General features: G+C 37.4%; 1 protein-coding gene across 13 annotated transcripts in view; it reads right to left on the reverse strand.

Moving 5' to 3' along the window:
* LOC129723681 (RNA binding protein fox-1 homolog 2-like) overlaps positions 1–16,549 on the reverse strand; it is a 523,296-nt gene that overhangs the window by 108,055 nt on the left and 398,692 nt on the right. For 9 of the 13 annotated variants that reach the window (XM_055678034.1, XM_055678042.1, XM_055678040.1 and 6 more), the window contains 2 exons: positions 13,889–14,371; positions 6,000–6,053 (listed from right to left, as the gene is read on the reverse strand). In XM_055678034.1, the coding sequence (XP_055534009.1) occupies positions 6,000–6,053; positions 13,889–14,371 (537 nt within the window). The remainder of the gene's footprint in view (positions 1–5,999; positions 6,054–13,888; positions 14,372–16,549) is intronic. The other 4 variants (XM_055678035.1, XM_055678033.1, XM_055678038.1 and 1 more) reach the window with 2 other exon arrangements.

Consider the following 16,549-nt stretch of genomic DNA (forward strand, 5'->3'; position numbering starts at 1 on the left):
GAATGGTCCACTGCAATTCTTTTTTTCGGTATTGACTCATCACTGCGATCAGAAACATTGATCTATTGTGATATCACCCGGGTGTTTGCTGTATTCCGCACTTATATTATTAGCATTATCATTATTGAGAGTAAGTGACATGATTAATATAATTCGTGCTTGTGTGTATGATTTTTCGCCATTCCTTTTTACGCACACTACTCGCAGCCTCCGGCCAATATTATCGCCAATTACAATTCTCTGGAGAGGTTTCAACTGAATGTCCCTCTGACTAGTTTTATTGTGAGAGATTTATTTTTGTCAAGAGGTATTTGCCGGGGTTTTGTAGATTTCAACGCTAAAGAAGAGTTTCTTAAGGGGCCTAGAATTAACCCATGCTTAAGTTCGTTTACATCGAATGGCTTAAATTCTACTAAGATTCGAACGCACGACTACCGTCTTGTTAAAGAGGACTCTGTAACCTTGCGGCTGCGAAGCCTCTTTCACTACAACTCTCTAGAATGCCTGAACCGATTTTCACCAAACTTGGCTAACGTGCTTCTTACACAAAAGAGTATTTGAAAGAAAGGGGCAACCCTTGAAAAGAAGAGGATCTAAATTAATGAGGAAGTCGAGATTTTTGTAGGTATTTATGGATATTCTCAAATCCCCCGGTCATGTCTACGGTCCGGAAATTGACGTCCAAAGACAGCAAAATGATGTTCAACACTGAACTGAACTACTGATATTTAAGATAGCAACTTCAGATTTCTGAAAAGCTGTCGAAAACTGAACAAAATGTTCACAAGGTCCCCAATATGGATCATTCTAAACAGACAGACAGTGACACCATTTTGAAGTTTAAGATGACGAACTCCGGTTTATGAAAATTTGCGAAAATCGATCACATACCAGGCATTTTCGAAATCGGCATAAAACGCATTTCAGTGCCGTTTTTTATTCCAAAATGTTCTCTTCAGAGCTGGATAAATTGAGGAAAATGCCTTCCAATATTGATATTTCCTGAACCAGGATCATGACGAGAGAATTGCATTTTGCAACATGTGATTATTTTTGAACCCAAGATGGCGAATTCCGTTTTATAGGAAGTTGTGTAAAATTGAGAAAATACTTTAACAATTCTTAAGGACCTGTTATAATCTTCAAACGATGAATGTTGTTGTGTATGTTTTACGTATCTGAAAAGTTGCATCCATATCAGAGACTGTAAATTCTATAGGTATTATTATCAAAGTTTTGTGGTATTGCCCGTAGATTTTGCTGTTTTGTGCACTTTGTTTTTTTTCTATAGTCACTATTTTTTTATCTTCTTTATCGACTTGTTTTTAAACTACACTGCGAATTACTGGAAAGTATAACGGTCTGGTCGAATAAATTATCGAACGTTCAGATCTGAGTTTATCAGCCTGGAAAGAGAACTTAGGAAGAAGTATGAGAAATAAACCCATGCCTAAATTTTTGATGACCTGATTCTTCGAGGCTTCCCAATAAATGGTACAAATAAGATACACCATGAAATGAGAATTTTACAAAATTCCAGAATCGTACGAAATTGCAGAACCGTCCCTGGAAATAGATAGAGATTTCCTTTAAGTTTTACTATTACACAGGATAATAAATGATGTATGTAAACCGCCGCAAATAAAATAAACCCATCAGTGTCATAGAAAATGGTTCTTTTCAGGGCAATTCAAAATATTAAAAAGCATGTTTCACAAAAGTATAAGATTTTCTTGAGACTCTTGTTAATGTTTTTTTCTTTCACAAACACACTGGCAAATCATACTACAATTAAAATAACTACCATGTCCCGTGACATAGTTAGTAACTATTATAATTAACGAATCCGTCCATCAGGAAAACATAATGAAAACTCATTAGAGCCAACAGGTAGAGTTGTAAGAGAAGGTGGCTCGAAAAAGCCATTCAAACAGGATGAGGTACACACAGCTAGGATGCGATGTTATCGACAAAGTTACTACCACTAATCGTGTCAACATTCTGCGCTAGTTTGTTGTGCTCCACTCACTCTGAAGCATCATGAACTTTCGCTCCGGCTCCGGGAGGCAGGATATAAAGGGCTATTGGTGATAAAGTTCGGAAGCTCAGTGTGGTGTGGGAATTCTGTTTAGATACGTAGCTGAAAACACCCCCATGCACGAGCAGTTCGAGCCAAATTTTAGCTTAAACACCATTAGTCGCGATTATGCATAGATGTATGCAAGCCCTTAGGATGGGGGGTGTCATAAAGAAGCAAACTTTGCCATCGAGTTCCCTTTTACAGCAGCAATCTGGATTCCGGAACGACGGAATGCACCGGGCAACTTTTCCGGATGAGTGTTTGTCATCAATCAAAAAATAGATGGGTTCACAACAAAGTTGCTCCGTCTTCTGCCGAGCGACAGTCCAATCGAATGCAATTTGTTTAGTCAAGTTGCCGGCACTCCTGCACTCAACACCGCTCTCGAATAAATCGTTCCGTAGAGAAACAGCCAGCAGTGGAAAATTGCATTTGTACGATTACCCGTGGAAGCAAACGGGTCGCACAATTTCTGATTATTTATTAAGTCATCAACTCAAGAGGCGTGAACAACGTTCATCAACACTGTGTATTGCAGTGCTGCACGGCAATTGTAACGTTTAAAAGAACCTCACAGCCAGGAAACTGATATCCTACGATGTACCAACCTTATGGTGTAGTTTTCAGTATGGACTTTGCAAACGAGGTAAATTTCCAGTACAAAATAGCTTGCAGTTACGGTGCAAAAGTAAGTAGCAAGAGTTCTGTTATTTAACACCGGACGGGCTGCGTAGGCTTTTAATGTGGGTGGAGGTCCCAGGGGAATATTGCTAGGATATTATGATCCCATCAAGGGTTCAATTAATCTTGCCTAGCTTTTGCCACGCACAACCGACGAAAGACGCTAGCGGCTCGTTCCCATACAGCTGTCAGCCCTATAATGGGAGAGAAAAATGTCTCATTTCCGGCCAGGATAAGACAAGACAACATCAATAGGGGAGCTGCTGCTCCTAATCCCACTTCAGATAGCCAGGCTCGTTTGATCGTTTCGTCTGAATTGTGTTGAGGGTTAAGGGCAGCTTCAAAACCCGAACTCGGAATCTTATTACACTTCGCATTCATTCAATTACGGCCCAAGTCATTAGACTTTAATTCGTTCATGAATTTCTTCCGTGTCACATCGAGTCGGGGGGAGTTTTTTTCTCCTCTTGGTTTGGTTTAGGACTACCAAAAAAACATTTTCCCATGCTTGTGCTATTTTGATATTTCTTTGAAGTTGAATTTTGACTTCCACTAGATTCGCTAGAGTTTACGAAGCTCAGGTGGATCCGGTGGAGGCCCTACCATAAATCAGATGAGTGATAATCAGTACGGAAATGACGTTATTTCTGCTAATCTCTTCTTAATATCCTCCCAAACGATTGATCTCAAAATATTATATCGAAAAAAAATTGAATAATATAAAGGGACACCCTATTACTGGTGGCGTAGAAGAGAAACAAAAAGGAAACACTGCCTAACATAAATTCATCTGATTTACAATCTTGCCTTATGCAGCGTACCGGGGGGTCGAACAGCAGTAGCACCTTGAAGCGCGGTGGGCATTAGAGCTTGGAATAAAACATGCGAGAAGAAGCACAAATTTTCATTTGCCGAAATTTTCTCTTATCGCGTCGACGGTGAAGCGACTGAGTATCGAACTTTATTACCGCCCAAGGCGGATGGAGACGGGAAGTCGCTAATTTATGTTTCGCCCTCTAAACTGCGGCCTTGGGAGCGCGTTAAATTTCCGGAGCCCTACCGTTTTTTTTTTTTTGGTAGGGAGACATCCGTGTTTGTATCCGCTCTGACTTTTGTCATATTTATGCTTATTTTGTACTTATTGGGGGTGATAGTAATTAAATTTGACTGTTTAATTTCGTGTTGTTTATTTATTGTCGTTTGGATTTGTGTAGCTTTCTGTTTTCTCGCGGTTTACTGTTAACAGTTATAACGACGAATAAAACGGCAATAAAATTCGGAATTAACTAATTTTTGTTGTAATAGAGCGATCGTGTTTGATTAATGAAATAAATCTTCCAATTCTTATTGCTTATCCCAAACACAGACGTCAATAACATGCACCTTTCTGAACGATATTTTACCTAATAATTGACACCGTTTTCACGAACGATTATTTAAATGTTATTAATAAAATTATATTTGAGAATAGCCAAGTCCCTAAACAATCAGATGTTTATTCAGGCTACAGAAAATATAATTAAAAAATGCAGTTATTCGAATTCTTTTAATTTAACAATGAAAAACTGGAAGATGCAATTGTCCACAATCTACTTAGAGCCAGAGTTCGCAGTAGCACGAACCGGAAAGCACACATACACGCATACACACACGCACACAAAAGCAATCGGATGAGAACTACAAAAACCCGACGATGATGATTGTCAACACAGTTATCGGTTTCTATGGCATTCCAGCGAATTTCCACTTTCCAGTGCAGCACAGTAGTAACGACATAATGATCAGACTATGTATTAAAAGAAACACAAAACCAAAGCTATAAGTACATTCCTATACTCCATCGAAAACCGAACGTGGGACGGGGAAGGAAAGAAAGAAAGAAAGAAAGAGATAAAACGAACAGCCAACTCGCTTGGTTGATTTTGGTTGCAACACGCAAAACGCAAATATTGAAACAATCAATCATTATTGGCTTCCTTTTCTTCGGAAGAGGAACAACAAAAATCAAAACCAAAATTTATGAACAAAAAAATCGGGAAAAAACTTAACCAGTCTCATGTCCAGAAAGTATAACAACAACAAAAAAACAATAAAAGAACTAGACGCATGTGTGTTAGTTTAGTACAGCGCGCAAATGGGAAAGAGAAGAAAGAAGGAAACTGTATAGTAAAAAATCCGAGCATGAAACCGAAAACAAAAGAAGAAAGAAGAGAGAAACAAAACTAGTCTACTTTCAAGACAAGATTATTCGCATAGAATCGGGCGCATGTCAAAGACGGAAGGAGCAAAGAGTATGTGTGTCACTGTCGTGTTTTTTTCGCTTTCGGAGAGTTGATATGGTGATGTTGAGAGTGTATGTGTGAGTGTTTGGATGTGAGAAAAAAGGGTGTCAGATAAAAACTTTTCACTAGTAGTTCGGTTCGTTCGAGCAACACAAAATTGTATGAGTAGGAGGATAGAAATTCAAAAAAAAGAGATAATTTTAACAAAACAAAACTAAAAAGTTTACAGCTACAATTTTAGTATATGACGATGAAACCGTAGAGGAAATATAACAAAAAGTTCGAAAAAGTAGGTGAAACGAAGCAAAAAGTTCGATTAAAATATATATATGAACAAAAAAGTATATATTTTTTGATTGCAAATTGTTTTTAAGCGTAATTTCATATTTCATATGATGGAATCATTTTATCAGACTACACTTGCAATGAAAACTGATCTAGCCTAATGGAAAATTAACTGATCTCGAAATACCCCTAATCTTTGATCTGTTTTTTTCTTTTTTTTCCTAGAGATACGCGTGTTTAGAATGTACCCTCTTTTCCCTTGAATTCAAACAAAGCTAGTATTTAATGCAACACAAACTGCAGTGAGTATCCTGAAAGGCTGTGTTGATGCAGTCAGCTTCCCACCAGAGGGTAAAGCATTTTTAATTAATATTTCTCTCACTGTGAAGTCACGGGGTTTTAATAAGAGAAAGGAGCTCACGCAGCTGAAGATGGTACATGGAAAAGGGAGCGGTTTCTAAACAACGGTCGATCGTATCAAGATTCTATTTTTTAGCTCTCTGTTGAAAGTTGAAACAACGAAAAGTTCAACATTTCGAACCTAAACCACTAGCCTTGCTTTCCTGAACTGAGACAAAAAACTAACCTAACCGGAGCAAAATTCTGTCAAATCTGTTGAAGTAACAAAAAAACTAAACAATAACGCTAGTTAAGGAAACCTTCATACATACCTTGCTGCCTCGTTCGTTGAAGATGATCTCCACATCCAGGATGGTTCCAAATTGCTGTCGGGAGAAAACGGACAATAAAAGTTTCGAAATTAAACTCAACAGTTCAGGACCGGTAGTGTTTAGTCTGGTGAGAAAATTGAATGTGAACAGAATTGCAATCGGTTTGAGTCGGGTCGGGCTGGAATGCTAATCAACCCTTTGGCAATGGGCGAGCAAACCCGAACCACGCACCAGAGCGTGAACCTTGGGTTGCGGCTTGGTTTGACCAGCGTTGAGGATGGTCAATTTTAATTTAAAGTTGCTCTGCGTAACGGTTGGATTGTATGTAGGAGAATATAATCCAACTAAATTGTGGTAGGTGTAAGTTGTTTAACGTTGAGAAGCTCTGAGTGGGCGCAAAGCTGACCTCTGGGTGCACGAATAAAATTCCGCATTCAAGTTTAATGATTTTTGCCCGTTTGCAGCAACCGCAATGGAGGTTTGCATTGGGAAATGTTCAAGCCCAGGTTTTGTGGGTGTATAATTGGAATATAACATGTCTATGAAAGGACATAACCTACAGCCTAAGGATTGTGTGAGAATGTTCAGAAGGGAATAAAAAGAAAAAAAAAACAATTTCAAAGTTCGACCAAAGCATGTACATTTCAACCTATATTCGATTCTTCCTGCTTTCAACAAACCTAAACAAATAACCTAAACCACTACAGGCTTCATCAAAAATTTAGTTTGAATTTCTTTTATTTGATTAAGGCTTTTAGATGTATTTTTTATATGTATTGTCAACACAAGTTTTACCCTAGGACTCAAACTGATAATATATGAAAGATTACAGCTTAAAACTCGGAAGTGCGTCATTAATTGTAATTGCTCACCGGGTTCGCCACTTCTATGTTTACATACGAAAAGCTTCATTTAAGTAGCGTAATGTTTTGTACGCTGAACGAAAAACGGTGAAACCTTAAGATAAGTGTTTTGAGGGAAAACAATGTTAGTTTATTTGAAAAATGTACAATATATTTTATAAAATGTTTTAATAAATTTGAAGATCCCCTGAGAAAGGCCATGTCCAAAGACCGAAGAGTTGGACATAAAGTACCACCATTCATCCCCCGTTAAAGTCATTTTTAAATTTGAATAGCCTGAGGATTATAAATAGGATATTGATGAGGTGGTACTTGGGAGGCCACCGACTTAGTGACACTCTCGTAAGTACTACGGAATTGAAGGAAATTAAGGATTAAATAGGATCCACATCATGGTAGTTATTAGATCCATTCAGCGTTACTCAGGTTGCACCACGAGGAGGCGGACTATTTTTCAATCCTTCATCTTCATCTAAGTCTCTGGAAACTTACCGCACTTTGGAGTTTGCTAAGGGCACCGAAATTTACAGCAATGTTTAAAAGCTAGAATCTTCTACTTTTTTCAGTTCGAGATCTCGGCCAATGTTCCTAAGATAGCTCTATTAAAACGTCTGTGATTTTTTTAATATTGTACTATTCTACCCCACAACTATGGGCATTCAAGGATAGAACTAGGCACAAACAAAACTATAATCTTCCGTTTCTAGATTTTAATATTTTTCCACGTCACGCAAGCTTGTTGCTAATTTGTCATTTTTATTATCGTTTTGCTAATTCTATTTTAGTAATTTGAATAAGGAATCCTACTACAATTTTGTTTTTTTTTTTCTGGTAGTTATTTTTGTTCAATCTTTCCTGTAATTGCAGTTATCGTTGTTATGACAAATAATTTTAGCTCTTTGTAATCTTTGCCATATTTGTCATTTTAAACGTTCTTGGTAAATATTTATGGTAAATTCTACATTTTTGTAGTTTCTATTCATACACCATTCTCTGTCATTTTTGATATAGTCTATATTTTTGGCACTGCTTTTTGTTAAATTTCGTCGATTTGTGTTTTAGTCACCTTTTCTTATTTCCCATTGTGGTCTTTGGTAATTTCTGCAACTTCAGAATTTATGTCTCTTGTTCCATTTTAAACGTTTTATCCAAGAATTGTTTCGATCATTGTGTTCATGAATAAAAAAAATTAGGTTATTCCTATAAATTATGCCATTTAATCATGTGAGTGTTTTTTCTGAATGTGTTTGGATTTTGAATTGTTTGTTTTTTATAAATCAGGTTTACAAATCATCTTTTCAATCAACTTTGACCACATAACACTCTTACATCTTACCATCACTTTGATTATATTTTCCGGTTCCTTTAATTTTAGTCTATTTCTTGCCATTTTGGTCTTTCAAATCATTCAGGTTATGCATGCCATTTAGATTATTTTCGTCATTATAATTATCATGTGGGCTTCTTCAATTCAATTCTGCACAATTTTCATTCCTTCTCTATTTCTGTTATTCGTCTTTAATTCAAGGTTTTTTTTAAATTTTTTTTTCTTTTTATAATATGAGTATCGGACTGCTTCGCCTTGTTATTCACAGCATTTTGATGCAAATCGTGTCAAAGTAGTACTTTTTTCAGAACTTTTTGTAGTTCTGCTAAAAGCTTTAGTCGTTTTCATGAACTTAACCATTTGTGTATATGTGTTTTTTTTTTCAATCATTTGTATTATTAAAGTTTTTTGTAATTATTGTTTGGTCAATAATTTTGTCACTTTAAATGTTTTCGATTGTCACTTTATTTGTTTTGATTTTTGGTTGGTAAGACATTTTTGTTCTTTTTTCTACTCATTTTTTCCATTTCTGGTTTGTTCATATCTTTTTGTTTGTTTATTTATTTTCAATGCTTATCATTTTTTAACTTTTTTTTCCAACTTTGTATTTTTTACGTATGTATAACTTTGTCTTTCGATGAGTTTCCGAGAAAGGTATTTTTGGAGCCCGGATGATACCTAGATGCCGAAAATCACCATTTTGAATTATAAGATGGCGACTCTCGCAAATTTGAAGTTCAAGATAGTGTGAGTGCGTAATACCACCTATTGTGTGCCAAGACGTCTGAAACCAACCACAGACGCAATTATGATATGCAAGGTCCGAGTTTTAGCAAACAACTCCAGACGCCATTTCGAAATACAAGATACTGAAAATGACCATAGGATATCCAATATGATTATTTCTGGAAATAAAATGATACCCAGAGTTTGGAATCGGTATCCAGACACTATTTTGAAATCCAAGATGGTTACTTTCGATTCCTGGAAAACAGCCAGAAATGCCAACAAAACCCTAAATGTTATTTTAAATTTTTTTAAGGCCACCAAATTTTTTCGTGAGAATTATTTTGTTAATGTTGGATTAAAGTTTTTGATATTAAAATATCCATCATTTAAGGAATTACACTGGTCAACACAGGTTTAACCCTGGAGCTCGAGCTAAATAAAATTAACCTTTCCTGTGAATTTTGGTGTCCCTAGCCTCCAAAATTTTTTCAGGGACTTAAATGAGTTTTCTCGTAAACTAACGGTAAAGCAACGAGCCCGGCGAGCAATTACTATGAGATACTATGACATAAGTTAAAGCGTTTTGAAAATGGCTAGGGGCACTAAAATTCACAGCAGAGGTTGAATAGCTACAGGGCAGCATTTTTTCCCTTTTTTCGGCCAGTATTGTTAAAAAGGAGAATGCTACGAACTTGTTACTTGCGATCATTCTCGAATGAAGCAGTGCAGGTAATGTAACCAACAGTCTTGTGTAGGTCTACGTCAACTTTGCGGTCGTAGTTTGCACACAACTCTTCTGAATTTTATTTTGATCATCAATTTTATTCCTTATTTTACTCTCTGTTTTGTAGTTTAATCGTTTTTGTAGCTTTGCACAGTAATGCGAGAGCTCAAAATTGTGAACTTTTTTCATTTACTTTTCAAATGCTAGTTTTATTGACTTTTTACATTTTTTGGCAACTACTCGGTCTGTGTAGAAGCAATAGCTATCTTTTTTATGTCTTCTACAAAGTTGTGAGTTTGTCTAATGTACAAACAATGCTGAACATTGTTTCCTTTCAAAAACATCAGTTTTTCCGATATTTGAAAAAAAAAAACTAGTCTCAGATACAAGTCTGATATAAAACGTTATACCTCCAAAACAAAAAAAAAATAAGAAGAAAATTGTCTTAAACAAAGTTTTTCGTAACAACATTATCTACAACTTTTACGAAGACAACATTTTTTTCAAGAGCAAGTCTGCACCACTAGCGCGGAGTTCTAAACTAAAACTTATTCTTATTTTTAAGGCTTTACAGGGTGACAAAAAAGTTCGGTCACACAGGAAAATCTCAATATTTTAAAGAAAGAGAAGAAAATCTTAATCTGGCTTTCATAGCTTTATTAAGTAACTCATAAAGATACTTCACAGACGAAATCTTGGAATTACACCACCTTTCTCTGATCGAACCAGCTTCAGACGTCTCGGAAAGTCGTCGCAAGCGGCGCGCACGTGCTCCATCGTCATCTCGTCCCAGATTTTCGTGATAACTCGCTTGAATCGCTTCAAATTTATTTTATAGTCAGCTTCGACATCATGTATCCCCACACGAAATAATCTAGTGGATTCAGATCCGGAGACGACGGAGGCCATTCATTCTTCGAAATGAAAACGGTCAAGTTTTTCTCATACCACGCCTGAACAACCTTTGCGGTGTGGGATGGGGCGCCATCTTGCTGGAAGCAGTAGTAATCGTCTTCAAACAATAGTTCAGCTGGAGGCAGAACATTTTTATTCAAAACCGTGTCCAGGTAGTACGCTGCGTTGATTTTGACCCCTTTATCGATAAAAATAAGAGGCTTGCAAATGGCTCCCCAAACCATCACTGACGTCTTATTTTGGAACCGGGAAACGTTCAGCTTGTCCACAGGAGCTTGCTGGAGGCTCACACTCCAAACTCGATCATTTTGGCGATTGACTGTTTGCTCCAAAACGAACAGCTTTCCGTCCGAAAAAATAATCTCGTCATCTGCGCGCCTACCGAGCAACTCCCGCGACCGTTGGTACCTCTTGTCCTTTGTAGCTTTGGTAACCCCATGAACCACCTGTTTTTTGTACGGTGTAAGTTTTAAATCCTTGCGCAGAAACAGGCGGATTGATTCTCGGTTCAGCTTCCAGCTTCCGTGCAGATTGGGCGGGATTCCGGCGAATCCGGTCTCGTATAATCTTTTTCAGCCTTGGAGTTCTCACAGACCTTGGTCGTCCAGATCGTGCCTTGTCCTCGGTGCCTCCGGTCTCTAGGTACCGATTTATGGTCCGGCACACGAATTTCCGGTTGATTCCGAGCGGTTTTAGGTGTTTGAATATGTGTCCGGGTTTGTACCCTTCCACATATTCAGCGATAACAGCTGCTCTTAGCTCTGCCATGGTTCACAACTCAATGCAAACAAACTGCACAGAAACGAAACTCTGCCACTTTGGGCAGCAAAGTTAACCCTTTCATTTGACATTAAGATGGCTCCAGAGAGATGCAACGTGTACCCTACAGGCGACCCCAAAAAAGTGTGACCGGACTTTTTTGTCACCGTGTATATAAATTTCATCTAAAGGAAATAAATAAAATGTCTTCTAAGGATAGTGTGTTAATAAAACCAGTATTTTTAGGGTAAATAAAAACAACGATTATGATTCGAAACTCATTTTTTGGCAATTACTTGGTAGTGTAGAAGCTATCTTTTTATGTCTTCTACAAAGTTATGTGTTTCTATGATATACAAATATATGCTGAACATTGATACTTTCTAAATGCTACAGTTTTCTAGAAATTAAAAAAAAAGAATTAAGTAAGGACTAGCCTAATATAACACGTTTTACCTCCATAACACGGGAAGTTAGAAGAAAAGTGTCTTCGGCAAGTTATTCGTGACAACATTATCTATAACTTTGCTGAAGACACCATTTCTCTAGTGTTGGACTGAAAATTCTTTCCAGTGCCACTAGCGCCAGTTTTCCAAACTGAACCGAGTTGTCATTCGTTTATTTATACACAGACTTCGCAGCCGACTGTTTAGTGTACAAGACAATTGCGGGGCTAGCGCTACGATCCTACTGACACGAATCTTCTATAGCGATTAAGTTTATAAAACCGCTATTTGGAGAGAAAATGAGAAAAGTTCACAATTTTGAGCTCTTGTACCACTGTAATTTCTTAATCTGGTCATTTTCGTCATATGAGTCTGTCATGTTTTAGGTAATTTTTTTTTTTTCTTCGCCTAATTAGGTCATTTTATGTTTTTAATCATTTGCGTCATTTAAAGTTTTTATTTTAGTAATTTGGACTATATTGGGCATTCATTTTGGTTTTTCCTAGCAGTGCTTTTATGGCAAAAATTTTAAACTTTAGAAGATTTGGTCATATTTGTAATTTTAAACGTTTACGTTTTTGTCATCAATCGCTTCTTGCCATTTTTAGTATGCTCGTATCTTCTTTTAATATTCATTTTCTAATTTATCATCGTTTAACCTTTTGTATCATATTTTTATCACCATGACTATTCGTGTGATTATTCTTAAATTTTGCTCTCATTTTGTGATGTCGGACACTTCGGCGATTTTCGTCGTTTTCGTCATTTTTGCTACCTATGCTATTGGTTATTTTTTAGTTTAAGTAATTTCATTGATCTTCGTCATTTTGAACATTGCTGTTATTTTTCATAAAGACGAATATTTTTCATCATTTCTATGTTTACTTTCAATATGTTTGGTATATATATTTCTTTTTTTTACAATCATTTTCTATAATTTTTCGTAATTTTCGTTAATTTTCATTTAAGTTACCTTTTTTTTTGTATTTATTTTGTTATATTGGACATTTTCATATTTTTCATAATTTGGGCAATTTTAGAATTTTGTACAAATTGTAATGTATCAACAATCAAAGGTAATGTATCATGGTCGGAATAATTTACACTATTTTCATGGTACATAGATTTTCACGTCGCATTTTCACCAATAATTCCGCATGACATGATTTCGTTTCGAAGCCTCGTTTATCGAAAAAATCTACAGAAACAATTTATAGAAAATCCGGTGTTAATTTATTTAAATATATCGTTTTATCTGATTGATATTTCTATCGGCAAAAAAATGTATCCTGATTGGACCAGCCATTTTGTTTCAGATCTATTCAAATTGAAGTATTTTATCAGGTAGGTAATTTAATTGCCTAAAACTATTCTTGACATTTCAAAATAGGAAGAAAAAAAATTCCTTAAATTGTACATACGAGATATCTATCATTACTTTAAGCACAGGCAAAGTGAAACGCTAAAGTCTCAGAAGTAAGCTGTCCCGATTATGATACAAAACAGGCCTTCGCATTCTACCAATAATTCCAATTCAAAAGCAAAAATTTCGCACAAGAAGTGTTTCTACCTGAAATTAAGATTTTATAAAAGCATTTTACTGAAAAACATACTGTATTTTTCGAATATTTGATTCCATTATGACTGCTTTAAGGCAATCGTAAGGGCAAATTGTGCTCGAAAATGGATCATTCTTTAAAACTTGTTTACTAAAAGTAATACTTGATTCTTTGAACATCTGTAGAAGTTGTTTAATGATACCGGTAAATATTCGAACTAACTTTTCGTTAAATAGAGGAGCAATCTCGCATATGAAAAATTGTTCCGATCATGGTACATTATCGGGCTGCAGTATTCTCGCTGTAATTTTGACGTAACTTTTGCCACTGTGATTTTGGCAGAGATTATGATGCTTTAATTTGTTTTTCATCTTTTTTGGCGTGAAACTACGTCTTACAAGACTTTGGAACTGTCGCTGACTGAGAAAATTTACAACCCTGATCAAAAGTCTTAGGAGAAAAGGTTTTTGAACAGCATATCAATTGATTCCACGATACGCGACATAATAATCACTCAATAACCGATTGCCAAAATTATTTTAATTGTTAATATTTTGTTTAACTTACCCCAAACATGGACCTCAGATCCGGGTCCCGAAATCGGAACGGTATGTTCGACACGTGTAGCCGCTTGGGCTGTCCTTTGGCTTCGGCCAGTGCGTTGGCTCCGGCCAACACGGCGGCCATACTCTGAGCTTGCTGTTGCTGCTGCTGTTGGGCAGCAGCTTGGTTCTGGGCGGCGGCCGCGGCAGCTGCGGCTGCTGCTGCCGTGACCACTGACAGTTGCTGTGCGGCGGCCGTATTCAGCGCTGCCGTTCCGGTGGTCGTCGTCGTGATGGTACTGCAACCCGTGGTCGTAAGACCACTGCTGCTCCCGATTCCACCACCAGCGCCGCCAGGACTACTACTGCAGCTGGCAGGACTTCCGGCGGCGACTATCGAACTGACCACGGCCGAGGTGACCTCCGACGACGGTGTGGTACTGCTGTTGCTGTTGTTGGCACTTGAGACTTGTGTTTCTGGTTCCGTCTGCTGCAATAATTCGGTCTTCTTATCGTGGTGAATGAGCAGGAGAGAAAGTGTGTAGATGCGGTGGCGGGTGTGTTGATGATGGTACGCAATGAAGGCGGTGTGTTGTTTGTTGATTAATGTTGATGCAGCACGACAAGAGCACAACGGAACAGCGCAAACCAAAGAAGGTGTGGGATATATCGTTTTATTTTTGGCAGCGTGAAACGAAAAGAAAAGAAACGAAACAAGTGTTGTAGGATTAGCACAGAATAAGGACCAATTGAGGTAAGTTTATTGCTTATTATCTAATATAAGCCACTACTACGAAATGGTATCTAAAAAGCTTCCACGATAATGGCTTCCACTGCGGCACAAAGCAGGGGGAAATTATTTGCTTCCTCTGCTTCAGAGGGCAAAAAGCGACTAATCTAGTAAAACATGTAAGATTTGCTATCGTAAAATTAGTTGTAGAAAAAGGACAAAAAAGGGCTCGTTCGACAGAATGGAAAACCGTTCACAACCGTGGCGATGATTTGTAGAATTTTCCTCACGTAGCGGCATAGCAGAAATGAGTTTCAGGAAAGTTTAATCTTCGTTTTTTCGCAAATTAATGAGTGTTGGGTGCACGATAAGGTTAGGTATAATGGTTGTTCCACGGTCTAATTAGCGACCACCGTCATGAAATCACGTACTAGGATTAACATGACCAAAGTTAATCATTCGACGCTAAATCATAGACCACAAAGCTGGGTTTGGCCCAAGTAATAAAACGAAAATTCCATTAGCATGACGACATTATTTTATACTTATGAGTGTGATATTTTACCCCTGCGCGCATCAGATACTGCACAGCACTATTCGTTGCAATGCTTGATGGAAGGTAATTTTCTGAACTATTTAAACATGCTATCTAATTACCATATTCCATCAGTTGAGTTAACGCTGGTGAAAAACACCTGCCAACACTCAAGCGTGCTGTCGTTGCTGCTGCCATTTTCCGATGACAGATCGATCTTCTGCATCGTTTCCGTCGGGAATCGAAACACTAATCGTGTTACTTTCGCCCAGTTTGATCAAGAATTGATCTCAAAATAGCACTTGCTTCGGGGTTCGCTAGCGTCTTACATCATCCTGTTTATTCCCCGAAGCAATTACGATGCTTGAATAATGTATCGTGCTTTATGCATGATATTCATCTCGCTGTCTCCCGTATATATTCCAGGCGCAATGTGTGCTACATCTGCGGGCATTGAGTTGCCGACGGTGTCTAAGTTTGGTTTATTGATCGAAATAATGTTAGCTTCTTGAATCTCGAGATCAGCGACCAGTTTCCGAGCTTGAAGGATAAATTGAATTATGGTTGAAGGATTAGCAGTTTAGCTTCCCATTCTCTGCAGTAGATGATTAATTTCCCAGGAAAACATCACACGGTTCGTTACCCAAACCAAATAATAAATATCTGCTGGTTTCAATTGAGGTTATGAATTTCAGGCTCGATTATGGATTGACAATGTAGACGGAAGATATAATGTACGGCTGGAAGGATAACTTCAGCAAAGACATACACGGATCATCCGCTGGCAAGCCGCTCAATCGAGAGTAATGTCTTTCCAGTTCGAGCATCTATTCGTTATCCACTTTTCCATTTCCCATCGGCGCGTATCAACCCGTCTGATGCCAAAGGGAGGAACAATTCGGAGAACAATAAAAGCTGCGTTTATTCACGCATCAGATTGGTATCGCTAGCCGGAGGGTGGTGGCTGAACGGGTAGAAGTGGATTTAGTGTACTATGACGCGGGTCCGAAACGTTTTTAGCCTATCGGGACGCAGATTTATCTCGTTGAAATTGAAACCAATTGCTATTGTATTGTAATATGAAGCATTCAACAAAATTTACTCATCTTATAGGACAGCTTTTCCGAGCTATTATTCGGAAAGGCTATCCTCGATATACACATGCTTCTTGTTGTTTGTATTTCGAAACTTCCGAAACAAATACCTCTTTAGAACTGAGAGCATTTTATTCGAATTTTGCTGTTTTATAGAAACGAATATGATTTCACTCTATTTAAAATTATAAATTACATAATTATAAACGAAGCTAATTATTAAATTGTCTCTGAAACTAAAACATTTTTAAACAAAAAAAAACAATAATAGCAATTTAGTTGTCAATATGAATGGCCCATTAAAAGAAAGATCGTGTAGCACCTTTC

The sequence above is a fragment of the Wyeomyia smithii genome, chromosome 2 (genome assembly GCF_029784165.1).
Source record: "Wyeomyia smithii strain HCP4-BCI-WySm-NY-G18 chromosome 2, ASM2978416v1, whole genome shotgun sequence".
In the NCBI taxonomy this organism is placed as follows: Eukaryota; Metazoa; Arthropoda; class Insecta; order Diptera; family Culicidae; genus Wyeomyia; species Wyeomyia smithii.